Raw genomic sequence first — 16573 nt, 5'->3', positions numbered from 1 at the left:
GTTGATTTGTGTGAAGGTTTTGAGCTCTGCATGCATTTCTCAATGTTGAATTTAGTCCTTTATGTGACTAATGAAGGCTAAATTAAGGCTGAGCTAGTATAAACACCGGACTAAAGATCACAGGAGGCTGCAGAGGGGAGGACGGCCCATAAAAAATGGCCCGGAACAGAGCCTAATGGAATGACAACAAACGCCTGGAAACCATGGAAACCACGTGTTGCATGTGTTGCATGCCATTCCGCTGATTCCAGTCCAGGCATTACCACAAACCCATTCTCTACAATTAAGCTTCCACTAACCTCCTGAGCCAGAAACGACCCCCAGCCCCCTACCCCTTAGACACTACTCCCCAGGATACTACCCCCTTAGCTCCTTAGCCCCCTTGACAAAATAGGTGAAGGTGGTTCTGTTACCATAGCAGCATTTTGCTTAAACCTTTTAAATCCTTTCAGATCTCTACGCAACCTAGACTCAGGGGTAGACGTGACATAGTATATGTAAATAGGTCTCCCTCCATTTAGTATGATATGCTAAGTTTGTTGTGGGATGTATTAATTCATGTACAGTGGGGAGAACAAATATTTGATACACTGCCGAGTTTTGCAGGTTTTCCTACTTACAAAGCATGTAGACGTCTGTAATTTTTATCATAGGTACACCTCAACTGTGAGAGACGGAATCTAAAACAAAAATCCAGAAAATCACATTGTATGATTTTAAAGTAATTAATTAGCATTTTATTGCATGACATACCTAGACTCAGGGGTAGACGTAACATCGTATATGCAAATCTGTCTCCCTCCATTTAGTATGATATGCTATGTTTGTTGTGGGATGTATTAATTAATTAATTTCCTATGATTACAATTACCATTTTGTAACGGGATTCCTCCTGGGAAGGATGCAGCGTGGTTATAATTCATGGTTCTTTAATAATGAAACCATACATGAATAAACTACAAAAAACAAGAAACGTGAAAACCCGAAACAGTCCCGTGTGGTACAAACACTGACACAGGAGACAACCACCCACAAAACAACAACACAAACCAGGCTACCTACATATGGTTCCCAATCAGAGACAATAACTAACACCTGCCTCTGATTGAGAACCATATCAGGCCAAACATAGAAATAGACAAACTAGACATATAACATAGAATGCCCACTCAGATCACACCCTGACCAAGCAAAACATAGAAACATACAAAGCAAACTATGGTCAGGGTGTGACAGTACCCCCCCCCCCCCCCCCCTGAACCATACATTTGTATGATATATGTACCCGACCGGCTCAATTCCGTCTTATGTAGCAACATTTGAAACTGTGTTTTTTACATTTGATAAAAGTAGAGACTCAGAGCTATAAAATGATAGATCAGACACTACAGTTGAGGAACAATGGGAAAGTCATTCTGCTTTGAAAGATGATAAACTTGTAAAACTCACTTTTGAGAAAATGTCCCTTCGATATTTTGGTACTTACAGGAGAGCTCTTCTTTGTCTATACCCATTCAGCATTGTTCACACCCTCTTAAGTCCTTAGCCCCGCCCATTCAGCATTGTTCACACCCTCTTACGTCCTTAGCCCCGCCCATTCAGCATTGTTCACACCCTCTTAAGTTCTTAGCCCTGCCCATTCAGCATCGTTCACACCCTCTTAAGTCCTTAGCCCCGCCCATCTCTTTAAGGAATCACATGCATGACATCATCAGCCTGGTGGTCCAAAATAGCATAACTGGTGTATTTTGCAAACCAATAAACTAATCCAATTAAAAATGAATTAATCATATGTCAATCTAGCAAACCAGGCAACTAAAAGCAACTTTTCAAACAGCTTGTTAGCTAGCTAGCTAACGTTAAGTTGGTTGGCTAACCAGTTAAAATAATGACCACATCATATAGTGCTGAAGTGATCTTCAAAGGTAAGTTATTTATTTTATCGCTATTTTTGAGTTTTGTGACACCTGTGCAGGTTATGAATTCATGTTAATGCAGGAAGTGGGTGAGGCGCTGTCCTCAGACGATCAAATACTTTCACCGTAAAGCCTATTGTAAATCGGACCACACGATTCGATTACCAAGATTCCAAGCTAAAGAATGATGTATAACACTTGTATTTTTATGAATGTTTAATATTATTATTTTTGTATTTTGAATTTCGCGCTCTGCAATTTTACCGGATATTGTCGAGGTGGGACGCCAGCGTCCCAATGATCCGAAAGTAATTAAGTATTTCCCTCTTTTGCAACCATATCGTACTAATTTGAGTGTTTTCGGATTTACTTTTTACTATGTTACGTCTAGTCTATGAGACCAGGCTGCTCTACAAGGCTCCAGGAGTGCAGGTTGACATTTATTGTCATGAATATTGTCCTAGAAGCAGAACTGAGCGATTATCCCTTAGATAGTCCAGCTTCAAAGTCAAAATTGGCTATATTGTAAAAAATTAATAAAAAAAATAAAAAAATAGGGGGTCATAATTTAAGGTCAGGGTTAGGCATTAGGGTTAGCAGTGTGGTTAAGGTTAGGGTTAAGGTTAGGTTTAAAATAAGATTTTATGACTTTGTGGCGGCCTCCATATTCAAGATTCATGGCAAAACAAGTGCTAACCTGCTCCAGGTATAAGTGTTGTTTCTGGGGTCATTTTTAACACAATGAATCCTAGATATCTCCCTGACCTTTGACCTTACTGGCCCTATACGTATAAAGGGATCATCTTTAAGTTAAGCCTATGAATCCTTAACCTTTTTTTACCCTTGACCTAACCAACGCTGATCCCTGTTCCTAGCCAATCGGATTTCAGTGACCATCACAGCGTATTAAAATAAATAAAGGAAGTGGTCAAACCACACTTTGTCTTCGTTGTATCTGTGTAATCAACTTCTTTGACTACCATGTTGTGGAAATGTTGGCCAAATAATAATTTGATCCCAAATACACGTTATTCTCCAAGCAATGAATAAAGCAGGTGATTTACTGTAAATTACCCAATATAACTCTGTGCGTCAGTCGCCCTCATGGTGGTTGATACTTAAAGGGTATCTTATTCACCAACATGGTGTGGGAATGTTTACCAACTAATCATCTGATCCCAAAACACTGTGAAACGTGTAAAGTATACCAATGAGAGATGTGTAGAGATAGTGTAAATGACTAAAGATATCTGATCCCAAAACACTGTGAAACGTGTAAAGTATACCAATGAGAGATGTGTAGAGATAGTGTAAATGACTAAAGATATCTGATCCCAAAACACTGTGAAACGTGTAAAGTATACCAATGAGAGATGTGTAGAGATAGTATAAATGACTAAAGATATCTGATCCCAAAACACTGTGAAACGTGTAAAGTATACCAATGAGAGATGTGTAGAGATAGTGTAAATGACTAAAGATATCTGATCCCAAAACACTGTGAAACGTGTAAAGTATACCAATGAGAGATGTGTAAAGATAGTGTAAATGACTAAAGATATCTGATCCCAAAACACTGTGAAACGTGTAAAGTATACCAATGAGAGATGTGCAAAGATAGTGTAAATGACTAAAGATATCTGATACCAGCCAACCAATCTGGTCTTTTATATATCAATCCCGCGTAGGCTACGTTATGGTTGGATCCAGAAGGGGGTGTCAATGCCAAGCTTTTCAAGTTCAGGGGTCATGCAGGGGTCATGCAGGGGGGTCAATACATCGACTATTCATCAGATTTCCAGGTTGCGGTTTGGGGAACAGATTAAAGACAGCGAAAGAAGAGGATGAGAGGTCTGAAAGGAATGAAAGGAGTAATTAAACAGAGAGAGAAGAGAGGGATGAGATGTCTATACCTTTTACCCGACCGACTTACCCTGTGTCCCAAATGGCACCGTACTTCATCGTACACTACTTTAGACTAGGGCCCTTCTGGCTCGGACCAGGCGCCTACTTCCCTTTGACAGGGCCCATAGGGCTCTGCTGAATGTAGTGCACTATATAGGGAATGTGTTGCCATATGGCATACAGTCTTATTCCTCCTGATCTGATTAACTAGCCGTAGAATCCGTTAAAACCGTTGGAATTATAACCAGCGCTCTAGAATCACCACACGAGTGTTCCAATCGGTGGAACTGTTTAGCATCGGTCTAATTTCTAAAGAGTCAGTTGAGAGTCTTGTATTTTAATCCTCTCTGATCATTCCCTAAGTTCTAGACCTCCGCTGAATCTGGTAATGAATGGTGCGGCTGTTGAACAAGTTGAGGAGACTAAATTACTTGGCGTTGCTTCAGATTGTATGGTCATGGTCAAAACATATAGATTCAGTGTTTGTGAAGATGGGGAGAGGTCTGTCCGTAATAAAGAGAGGGGGAGGTCTGGCCGTAATAAAGAGATGGACAGAGGTCTGTCAGCTGGACCAGAACAGAGTGGCACATCTTGCTCTTCATTGTAATCAGTAATCATCAATACTATGCATGCCCAGTCTCTCTTTAATAAGAATGATTAATGTGTTGGAAATTCTAAACAGTTTACATAAGTTAAATGACACACACACTTACCCCCCAGACATGCCAACAGGGGCATTTTAACAGTCCCCAGGTCCAGAACTAATTCAAGGAATCATACAGTATTATACAGAGTCATGAGTGCCTGGACCTCCCTCTGTCTCATATAACACAGGTGAACAGCTAACCTGGTTTCACAACTAATAAAGCAACACCTTACAGCACAACGCCTACTGGTTGTGTTTGTGTACTGACATGTGACCTACTGGTTGTGTGTATGTACTGACATGTGACCTACTGGTTGTATGTACTGACATGTGACCTACTGGTTGTGTTTATGTACTGACGTGTGACCTACTGGTTGTGTGTACTAACATGTGACCTACTGGTTGTGTGTACTGACATGTGACCTACTGGTTGTATGTACTGACATGTGACCTACTGGTTGTGTGTACTGACATGTGACCTACTGGTTGTATGTACCTGACACATGTGACCTACTGGTTGTGTTTGTGTACTGACATGTGACCTACTGGTTGTATGTACTGACATGTGACCTACTGGTTGTGTGTATGTACTGACATGTGACCTACTGGTTGTATGTACTGACATGTGACCTACTGGTTGTGTGTATGTACTGACATGTGACCTACTGGTTGTATGTTTGTGATGTACTGACATGTGACCTACTGGTTGTGTTTATGTACTGACATGTGACCTGACATGTGACCTACTGGTTGTGTTTGTGTACTGACATGTGACCTACTGGTTGTATGTACTGACATGTGACCTACTGGTTGTGTTTATGTACTGACATGTGACCTACTGGTTGTATGTACTGACATGTGACCTACTGGTTGTGTTTATGTACTGACATGTGACCTACTGGTTGTATGTACTGACATGTGACCTACTGGTTGTGTGTATGTACTGACGTGTGACCTACTGGTTGTGTGTACTGACATGTGTGTGTAACTGAATAGCCACACACTACATGTTTTTTAAATTCATATAAATTCTAAAGTTTTGTCTGTAATGCCTTTTTTCCCGCTACGTGTTGACTAATGAACTCAAAACAAATCTCAGAAAATAGAAGAAGAGTTGCCAAACGCCGAGTGACTTTTGTTCTTCAGAGTATCTAATGACATGAATGTGACATGTTGAAATGTACTAATGATGACTGTAATTACACCCCAAGTGCTTCACTCGTCCTGACTGTTGCAGATGAACCAGACTGACCTCTGAAAAAGAGGTGCGTAGTGGGCCGTTTCATCGGCTTGAACCCAAGCACACCCGTGGATACACACACACAGAAAACTCCCAGTTATGTTGGTTCTCCTCATGGCCGGGCAGAGAGCTATGAGATGACTGGGTTATGGGCCAAGTTCAGTTACACCCAAGAGCCCCCCTCGTTGCAGCTATTCTGGAGTCCAGATTTAGCACAACTATCACTGGCATTGAGAATGTTGACCATGCAGGGAGAGAGAGAGAAAGAGAGACATTTGTAATGTCTTTATTCTTGTGTTAACTTCTGTGACTGTAATGTTTACTGTTCATTTGTTATTGTTTATTTCACTTTTTTGTTTATTATCTACTTCACTCTCTTTGACAATGTAAACATATGGTTCTTATGTTAATAAAGCCCTTCAATTGAAATGGAATTGAATTGAGAGACAGATTGAGAGAGAGTGAGAGAGACAGAGAGACAAAGAGACAAAGAGAGACAGAGAGAGAGAGTGAGAGAGACAGAGAGACAAAGAGAGACAGTGAGGGTGAGAGGGACAGATAGACAAAGAGACAAAGAGAGACAGAGAGAGAGTGAGAGAGACAGAGAGACAAAGAGAGACAGAGAGGGTGAGAGGGACAGATAGACAGGCAGACAGAAGGATATATGAAGAAGGAAGGAATTTAAAGTGATTTGAGACTCAGGGTTGACTCGTGTTCTCCATGTAACTCTCTCCCTCTCTCCCTCTCCCTCTCCCTCTCTCTCCCTCTCACACTCCCTCTCTCTCCCTCTCTCTCCGTCTCTGTCTCTCACACCCCCTCTCACACTCCCTCTCACACTCTCACACTCCCTCTCACACTCTCCCAAAACCCCTCTACTGAACTATCCCACTCACACACAACACAGTCATACAAACACATTACATACAACCATAGACATAAACAAACAGTAACCCATAACTACACATCTGTCCGCCGCAGCGTCCAGGTTTCAGTAACGCCGAGACAGAACCTAGTGAAACCAGTGGCTCTACTTCTCTCCGAAAGATGTTACAAACTGGGAGGTCTCAGAATCCCGCCAAACACAGATGTACCTATAAACACGCACGGAAAATCTGAACAGGCATGGAAAACACATGATAACCTGAACAGGCATGGAAAACACATGATAACCTGAACAGGCATGGAAAACACATGATAACCTGAACAGGCATGGAAAACACATGATAACCTGAACAGGCATGGAAAACACATGATAACCTGAACAGGCATGGAAAACACATGATAACCTGAACAGGCATGGAAAAGGGGTCATGTACTGTAGGTTCCTTAGGGAACATGTTTCCTGTCTGGCGTGTCCCAGTGGTGATTAAACACGTATGTAAACATGTACTTACCGATACAAGCATGTACTCGAACAGTCAGCTGGGTACGTAAGACAACACTATGCTTCTTCCCTCTGGTCCTGGAGAGAGAGAGACAGACAGAGAGAGAGAGAAATAGATAGAGAGACAGAGAGAGAGGGAGAGAGAGACATACAGACATAGAGAGAGAAAGAGAGAGAGAGAGAGAGAGACAGAGAGACAGAGAGAGAGAGAGACAGACAGAGAGAGAGAGAGAGAGAGAGACAGAGACAGAGACAGAGACAGAGACAGAGAGAGAGAGAGAGAGAGAGAGAGAGACCGAGAGAGAGAGAGAGAGAGAGAGAGAGAGAGAGAGAGAGAGACAGAGAGAGAGAGACAGAGACAGAGACAGAGACAGAGACAGAGACAGAGACAGAGAGAAGACAGAGAGAGAGAGAGAGAGAGAAGAGAGAGAGAGAGAGAGAGAGAGAGAGAGAGAGAGAGACAGAGAGAGAGAGAGACAGACATTAACAGTAGACTGGTACATTTCTTCAGTGAAAACAACGTACTGAGCAAATGTCAAATTGGCTTTTTACCTAATTACCGTACAACAGACCATGTATTCACCCTGCACACCCTAATTGACAACCAAACAAACCAAAACAAAGGGAAAGTCTTCTCATGCTTTGTTGATTTCAAAAAAGCCTTCGACTCAATTTGGCATGAGGGTCAGCAATACAAATAGACGGAAAGTGGTGTTGGGGGTAAAACATACGACATTATAAAATCCATGTACACAAACAACAAGTGTTCGGTTAAAATTGGGAAAGAAACACACAAATTTCTTCCCACAGGGCCATGGGGTGAGACAGGGATGCAGCTTGAGCCCCACCCTCTTCGACATATATATTAACTAATTGGTGAGGGCACTAGAACAGTCTGCAGCACCCGGCCTCACCCTACTAGAATCCGAAGTCAAATGTTGGCTGTTTGCTGATGATCTGGTGCTTCTGTCCCCAACCAAGGTGGGCCTACAGCAGCACCTAGATATTCTGCACTGATTCTGTCAGACCTGGGCCCTGACAGTAAATCTCAGTAAGACCAAAATAATGGTGTTCCAAAAAAGGTCCAGTCGCCAGGACCACAAACACAAATTCCATCTAGACACTGTTGCCCTAGAGCACACAAAAAACTATACATACCTTGGCCTAAACATCAGCGCCACAGGTAACTTTCACAAAGCTGTGAACAATCTGAGAGACAAGGCAAGAAGGGCATTCTATGCCATCAAAAGGAACATGAAATTCAACATACCAATTAGGATCTGGCTAAAAATACTTGAATCAGTCATAGAGCCCATTGCCCTTTATGGTTGTGAGGTCTGGGGTCCGCTCACCAACCAAGAATTCACAAAATGGGACAAACACCAAATTGAGACTCTGCAGGCAGAATTCTGCAAAAATATCCTCCGTGTACAACGTAGAACACCAAATAATGCATGCAGAGCAGAATTAGGCCGATACCCACTAATTATCAAAATCCTGAAAAGAGCTGTTCAATTCTATAACCACCTAAAAGGAAGCGATTCCCAAACCTTCCATAACAAAGCCATCACCTACAGAGAAATGAACCTGGAGAAGAGTCCCCTAAGCAAGCTGCTTCCTGGGGCTCTGTTCACAAACACAAACACACCCCACAGAGCCCCAGGACAGCAGGACAATTTGACACAAGCAAATCATGAGAAAACAAAAAGATAATTACTTGACACATTAGAAAGAATTTACAAAAAAACAGAGCAAACTAGAATGCTATTTGGCCCTAAACAGAGAGTACACAGCGGCAGAATACCTGACCACTGTGACTGAACCAAACTTAAGGAAAGCTTTGACTATGTACAGACTCAGTGAGCACAGCCTTGCTATTGAGAAAGGCCGCCGTAGGCAGACATGACTCTCAAGAGAAGACAGGCTATGTGCACACTGCCACAAAATTAGATTACACAGATCCACAAAGAATTCGAAAACAAACCCAATTTTGATAAACTCCCATATCTACTGTGTGAACAAACACCACTGTAAATACAACCCATATTTATGGTTATTTATTTTCCCTTTTGTACTTTAACTATTTGTACATTGTTACAACACTGTATACAGTGCCTTGCGAAAGTATTCGGCCCCCTTGAACTTTGCGACCTTTTGCCACATTTCAGGCTTCAAACATAAAGATATAAAACTGTATTTTTTGTGAAGAATCAACAACAAGTAGGACACAATCATGAAGTGGAACGACATTTATTGGATATTTCAAAAAAATTTAACAAATCAAAAACTGAAAAATTGGGCGTGCAAAATTACTCAGCCTCCTTAAGTTAATACTTTGTAGCGCCACCTTTTGCTGCGATTACAGCTGTAAGTCGCTTGGGGTATGTCTCTATCAGTTTTGCACATCGAGAGACTTTTTTTCCCATTCCTCCTTGCAAAACAGCTCGAGCTCAGTGAGGTTGGATGGAGAGCATTTGTGAACAGCAGTTTTCAGTTCTTTCCACAGATTCTCGATTGGATTCAGGTCTGGACTTTGACTTGGCCATTCTAACACCTGGATATGTTTATTTTTGAACCATTCCATTGTAGATTTTGCCTTATGTTTTGGATCATTGTCTTGTACAACCCAGGGAAGAGACAGTACAACCCAGGGAAGAGACAGTACAACCCAGGGAAGAGACAGTACAACCCAGGGAAGAGAAGGTACAACCCAGGGAAGAGACAGCACAACCCAGGGAAGAGACAGTACAACCCAGGGAAGGGACAACACAAAACAAGGAAGAGACAGCACAACCCAGAGAAGAGACAGTACAACCCAGGGAAGAGAAGGTACAACCCAGGGAAGAGACAGCACAACCCAGGGAAGAGACAGCACAACCCAGAGAAGGGACAACACAAAACAAGGAAGAGACAGCACAACCCAGGGAAGAGACAGTACAAACCAGGGAAGAGAAGGTACAACCCAGGGAAGAGACAGCACAACCCAGGGAAGAGACAGCACAACCCAGGGAAGAGACAGTACAACCCAGGGAAGAGACAGTACAACCCAGGGAAGAGACAGTACAACCCAGGAAGAGACAGCACAACCCAGGGAAGAGACAGCACAACCCAGGAAGAGACAGCACAACCCAGGAAGAGACAGCACAACCCAGGGAAGAGACAGCACAACCCAGGGAAGAGACAGTACAACCCAGGGAAGAGACAGCACAACCCAGGGAAGAGACAGTACAACCCAGGGAAGAGACAGCACAACCCAGGGAAGAGACAGTACAACCCAGGGAAGAGACAGTACAACCCAGGGAAGAGACAGTACAACCCAGGGAAGAGACAGTACAACCCAGGGAAGAGACAGTACAACCCAGGGAAGGGACAACACAAAACAAACACACAGTGAGCAATTTCTCTATCAATCTTTACAGACTACAGAGTTCCTCCATCTTTGCCTCAACAACCGATGCTGCTTTCAGCTGTTGAAGGGGTGGATCCCCTGCATAGTAACCAATCCTATGACACTAGACCCCTGCATAGTAACCAATCCTATGACACTAGACCCCTGCATAGTAACCAATACTATGACAATAGACCCCTGCATAGTAACCAATCCTATGACACTAGACCCTGCATAGTAACCAATACTATGACACTAGACCCCTGCATAGTAACCAATCCTATGACACTAGACCCCTGCATAGTAACCAATCCTATGACACTACACCCCTGCATAGTAACCAATCCTATGACACTAGACCCCTGCATAGTAACCAATACTATGACAATAGACCCCTGCATAGTAACCAATCCTATGACACTAGACCCCTGTATAGTAACCAATCCTATGACACTAGACCCCTGCATAGTAACCAATCCTATGACACTAGACCCCTGCATAGTAACCAATCCTATGACACTAGACCCCTGCATAGTAACCAATCCTATGACAATAGACCCCTGCATAGTAACCAATCCTATGACACTAGACCCCTGCATAGTAACCAATCCTATGACACTAGACCCCTGCATAGTAACCAATCCTATGACACTAGACCCCTGCATAGTAACCAATACTATGACACTAGACCCCTGCATAGTAACCAATCCTATGACACTAGACCCCTGCATAGTAACCAATACTATGACACTAGACCCCTGCATAGTAACCAATACTATGACACTAGACCCCTGCATAGTAACCAATCCTATGACACTAGACCCCTGCATAGTAACCAATCCTATGACACTAGACCCCTGCATAGTAACCAATCCTATGACACTAGACCCCTGCATAGTAACCAATACTATGACACTAGACCCCTGCATAGTAACCAATCCTATGACACTAGACCCCTGCATAGTAACCAATACTATGACACTAGACCCCTGCATAGTAACCAATACTATGACAATAGACCCCTGCATAGTAACCAATCCTATGACACTAGACCCCTGCATAGTAACCAATACTATGACACTAGACCCCTGCATAGTAACCAATACTATGACACTAGACCCCTGCATAGTAACCAATCCTATGACACTAGACCCCTGCATAGTAACCAATACTATGACACTAGACCCTGCATAGTAACCAATCCTATGACACTAGACCCCTGCATAGTAACCAATCCTATGACACTAGACCCCTGCATAGTAACCAATCCTATGACACTAGACCCCTGCATAGTAACCAATCCTATGACACTAGACCCCTGCATAGTAACCAATACTATGACACTAGACCCCTGCATAGTAACCAATCCTATGACACTAGACCCCTGCATAGTAACCAATACTATGACACTAGACCCCTGCATAGTAACCAATCCTATGACACTAGACCCCTGCATAGTAACCAATCCTATGACACTAGACTCCTGCATAGTAACCAATCCTATGACACTAGACCCCTGCATAGTAACCAATACTATGACAATAGACCCCTGCATAGTAACCAATACTATGACAATAGACCCCTGCATAGTAACCAATACTATGACAATAGACCCCTGCATAGTAACCAATAATGACAATATACCCCTGCATAGTAACCAATCCTATGACACTAGACCCCTGCATAGTAACCAATCCTATGACAATAGACCGCTGCATAGTAACCAATACTATGACAATAGACCCCTGCATAGTAACCAATCCTATGACACTAGACCCCTGCATAGTAACCAATAATGACAATATACCCCTGCATAGTAACCAATCCTATGACACTAGACCCCTGCATAGTAACCAATCCTATGACAATAGACCGCTGCATAGTAACCAATACTATGACAATAGACCCCTGCATAGTAACCAATCCTATGACACTAGACCCCTGCATAGTAACCAATACTATGACAATAGACCCCTGCATAGTAACCAATCCTATGACACTAGACCCCTGCATAGTAACCAATACTATGACAATAGACCCCTGCATAGTAACCAATCCAATGACACTAGACCCCTGCATAGTAACCAATACTATGACAATAGACCCCTGCATAGTAACCAATCCTATGACACTAGATCCCTGCATAGTAACCAATCCTATGACACTAGACCCTGCATAGTAACCAATCCTATGACACTAGACCCCGCATAGTAACCAATCCTATGACACTAGACCCCTGCATAGTAACCAATCCTATGACACTAGACCCCTGCATAGTAACCAATCCTATGACACTAGACCCCTGCATAGTAACCAATACTATGACAATAGACCCCTGCATAGTAACCAATCCTATGACACTAGACCCCTGCATAGTAACCAATCCTATGACACTAGACCCCTGCATAGTAACCAATCCTATGACACTAGACCCCTGCATAGTAACCAATCCTATGACACTAGACCCCTGCATAGTAACCAATCCTATGACACTAGACCCTGCATAGTAACCAATCCTATGACACTAGACCCCTGCATAGTAACCAATCCTATGACACTAGACCCCTGCATAGTAACCAATCCTATGACACTAGACCCTGCATAGTAACCAATACTATGACACTAGACCCCTGCATAGTAACCAATCCTATGACACTAGACCCTGCATAGTAACCAATACTATGACACTAGACCCCTGCATAGTAACCAATCCTATGACACTAGACCCCTGCATAGTAACCAATCCTATGACACTAGACTCCTGCATAGTAACCAATCCTATGACACTAGACCCTGCATAGTAACCAATACTATGACAATAGACCCCTGCATAGTAACCAATACTATGACAATAGACCCCTGCATAGTAACCAATACTATGACAATAGACCCCTGCATAGTAACCAATAATGACAATATACCCCTGCATAGTAACCAATCCTATGACACTAGACCCCTGCATAGTAACCAATCCTATGACAATAGACCGCTGCATAGTAACCAATACTATGACAATAGACCCCTGCATAGTAACCAATCCTATGACACTAGACCCCTGCATAGTAACCAATAATGACAATATACCCCTGCATAGTAACCAATCCTATGACACTAGACCCCTGCATAGTAACCAATCCTATGACAATAGACCGCTGCATAGTAACCAATACTATGACAATAGACCCCTGCATAGTAACCAATCCTATGACACTAGACCCTGCATAGTAACCAATACTATGACAATAGACCCCTGCATAGTAACCAATCCTATGACACTAGACCCCTGCATAGTAACCAATACTATGACAATAGACCCCTGCATAGTAACCAATCCAATGACACTAGACCCCTGCATAGTAACCAATACTATGACAATAGACCCCTGCATAGTAACCAATCCTATGACACTAGATCCCTGCATAGTAACCAATCCTATGACACTAGACCCCTGCATAGTAACCAATCCTATGACACTAGACCCCGCATAGTAACCAATCCTATGACACTAGACCCCTGCATAGTAACCAATCCTATGACACTAGACCCCTGCATAGTAACCAATCCTATGACACTAGACCCCTGCATAGTAACCAATCCTATGACACTAGACCCTGCATAGTAACCAATCCTATGACACTAGACCCCTGCATAGTAACCAATCCTATGACACTGGACCCCTGCATAGTAACCAATCCTATGACACTAGACCCCTGCATAGTAACCAATCCTATGACACTAGACCCCTGCATAGTAACCAGTCCTATGACACTAGACCCCTGCATAGTAACCAATCCTATGACACTAGACCCTGCATAGTAACCAATCCTATGACAATAGACCCCTGCATAGTAACAAATCCTATGACACTAGACCCCTGCATAGTAACCAATCCTATGACACTAGACCCCTGCATAGTAACCAATCCTATGACACTAGACCCCTGCATAGTAACCAATCCTATGACAATAGACCCCTGCATAGTAACCAATCCTATGACACTAGACCCTGCATAGTAACCAATACTATGACACTAGACCCCTGCATAGTAACCAATCCTATGACACTAGACCCCTGCATAGTAACCAATCCTATGACACTAGACCCCTGCATAGTAACCAATCCTATGACAATAGACCCCTGCATAGTAACCAATCCTATGACACTAGACCCCTGCATAGTAACCAATACTATGACACTAGACCCCTGCATAGTAACCAATCCTATGACACTGGACCCCTGCATAGTAACCAATCCTATGACAATAGACCCCTGCATAGTAACCAATCCTATGACACTGGACCCCTGCATAGTAACCAATCCTATGACACTAGACCCCTGCATAGTAACCAATCCTATGACAATAGACCCCTGCATAGTAACCAATCCTATGACACTAGACCCCTGCATAGTAACCAATCCTATGACACTAGACCCTGCATAGTAACCAATCCTATGACACTAGACCCCTGCATAGTAACCAATCCTATGACACTAGACCCCTGCATAGTAACCAATCCTATGACACTAGACCCCTGCATAGTAACCAATCCTATGACACTAGACCCCTGCATAGTAACCAATCCTATGACACTAGACCCCTGCATAGTAACCAATACTATGACACTAGACCCCTGCATAGTAACCAATCCTATGACACTGGACTCCTGCATAGTAACCAATCCTATGACACTGGACTCTTGCATAGTAACCAATCCTATGACACTAGACCCCTGCATAGTAACCAATCCTATGACACTAGACCCCTGCATAGTAACCAATCCTATGACACTAGACTCCTGCATAGTAACCAATCCTATGACACTAGACCCCTGCATAGTAACCAATCCTATGACACTAGACCCCTGCATAGTAACCAATCCTATGACACTAGACCCATGCATAGTAACCAATCCTATGACACTGGACCCCTGCATAGTAACCAATCCTATGACACTGGACCCCTGCATATTAACCAATCCTATGACACTGGACCCCTGCATAGTAACCAATCCTATGACACTGGATCCCCTGGAGAGTGGAAATGAACCAATCCTATGACACTAGACCCCTGCATAGTAACCAATCCTATGACACTAGACCCATGCATAGTAACCAATCCTATGACACTGGACCCCTGCATAGTAACCAATCCTATGACACTGGACCCCTGCATATTAACCAATTCTATGACACTGGACCCCTGCATAGTAACCAATCCTATGTAAATTAGGGGCTGGTAGTGACCTTACGACCTGATGTTCCCAGGCAGGCCCACCTACTGCAGGCTGACAGAGTAGTAAGAAAACAGTGATTAAAATACCCACAAACTGTGGACAACACACTATGGACAGCACACTGTGGACAACACACTATAGACAACACACTATAGACAACACACTATAGACAACACACTATAGACAACACACTGTGGACAACACACTGTGGACAACACACTATGGACAACACACTATAGACAACACACTATAGACAACACACTATAGACAACACACTGTCGTAAACACACTGTGGACAACACACTATGGACAACACACTATAGACAACACACTGTGGACAACACACTGTGGACAACACACTATAGACAACACACTATAGACAACACACTATGGACAACACACTGTGGACAACACACTATGGACAACACACTATGGACAACACACTATGGACAACACACTATAGACAACACACTGTGGACAACACACTATGGACAACACACTGTGGACAACACACTGTGGACAACACACTATGGACAACACACTGTGGACAACACACTGTGGACAACACACTATGGACAACACACTATAGACAACACACTGTGGACAACACACTATGGACAACACACTATAGACAACACACTGTGGACAACACACTGTGGACAACACACTATGGACAACACACTGTGGACAACACACTATGGACAACACACTATGGACAACACACTATAGACAACACACTGTGGACAACACACTGTAGACAACACACTGTGGACAACACACTATAGACAACACACTATAGACAACACACTATGGACAACACACTATGGACAACACACTATGGACAACACACTATAGACAAC

General features: G+C 43.0%; 1 protein-coding gene across 1 annotated transcript in view; it reads right to left on the bottom strand.

The window, feature by feature from the left end:
- LOC135551646 (FH1/FH2 domain-containing protein 3-like) overlaps positions 1 to 16573 on the bottom strand; it is a 187084-nt gene that overhangs the window by 135792 nt on the left and 34719 nt on the right. The window contains exon 3 of the mRNA XM_064982828.1: positions 7102 to 7169. Within this exon, the coding sequence (XP_064838900.1) occupies positions 7102 to 7169 (68 nt within the window). The remainder of the gene's footprint in view (positions 1 to 7101; positions 7170 to 16573) is intronic.

This window comes from Oncorhynchus masou, chromosome 13 (genome assembly GCF_036934945.1).
Source record: "Oncorhynchus masou masou isolate Uvic2021 chromosome 13, UVic_Omas_1.1, whole genome shotgun sequence".
NCBI lineage: Eukaryota > Metazoa > Chordata > Actinopteri > Salmoniformes > Salmonidae > Oncorhynchus > Oncorhynchus masou.
This window is presented reverse-complemented; position numbering and strand designations above follow the sequence as displayed.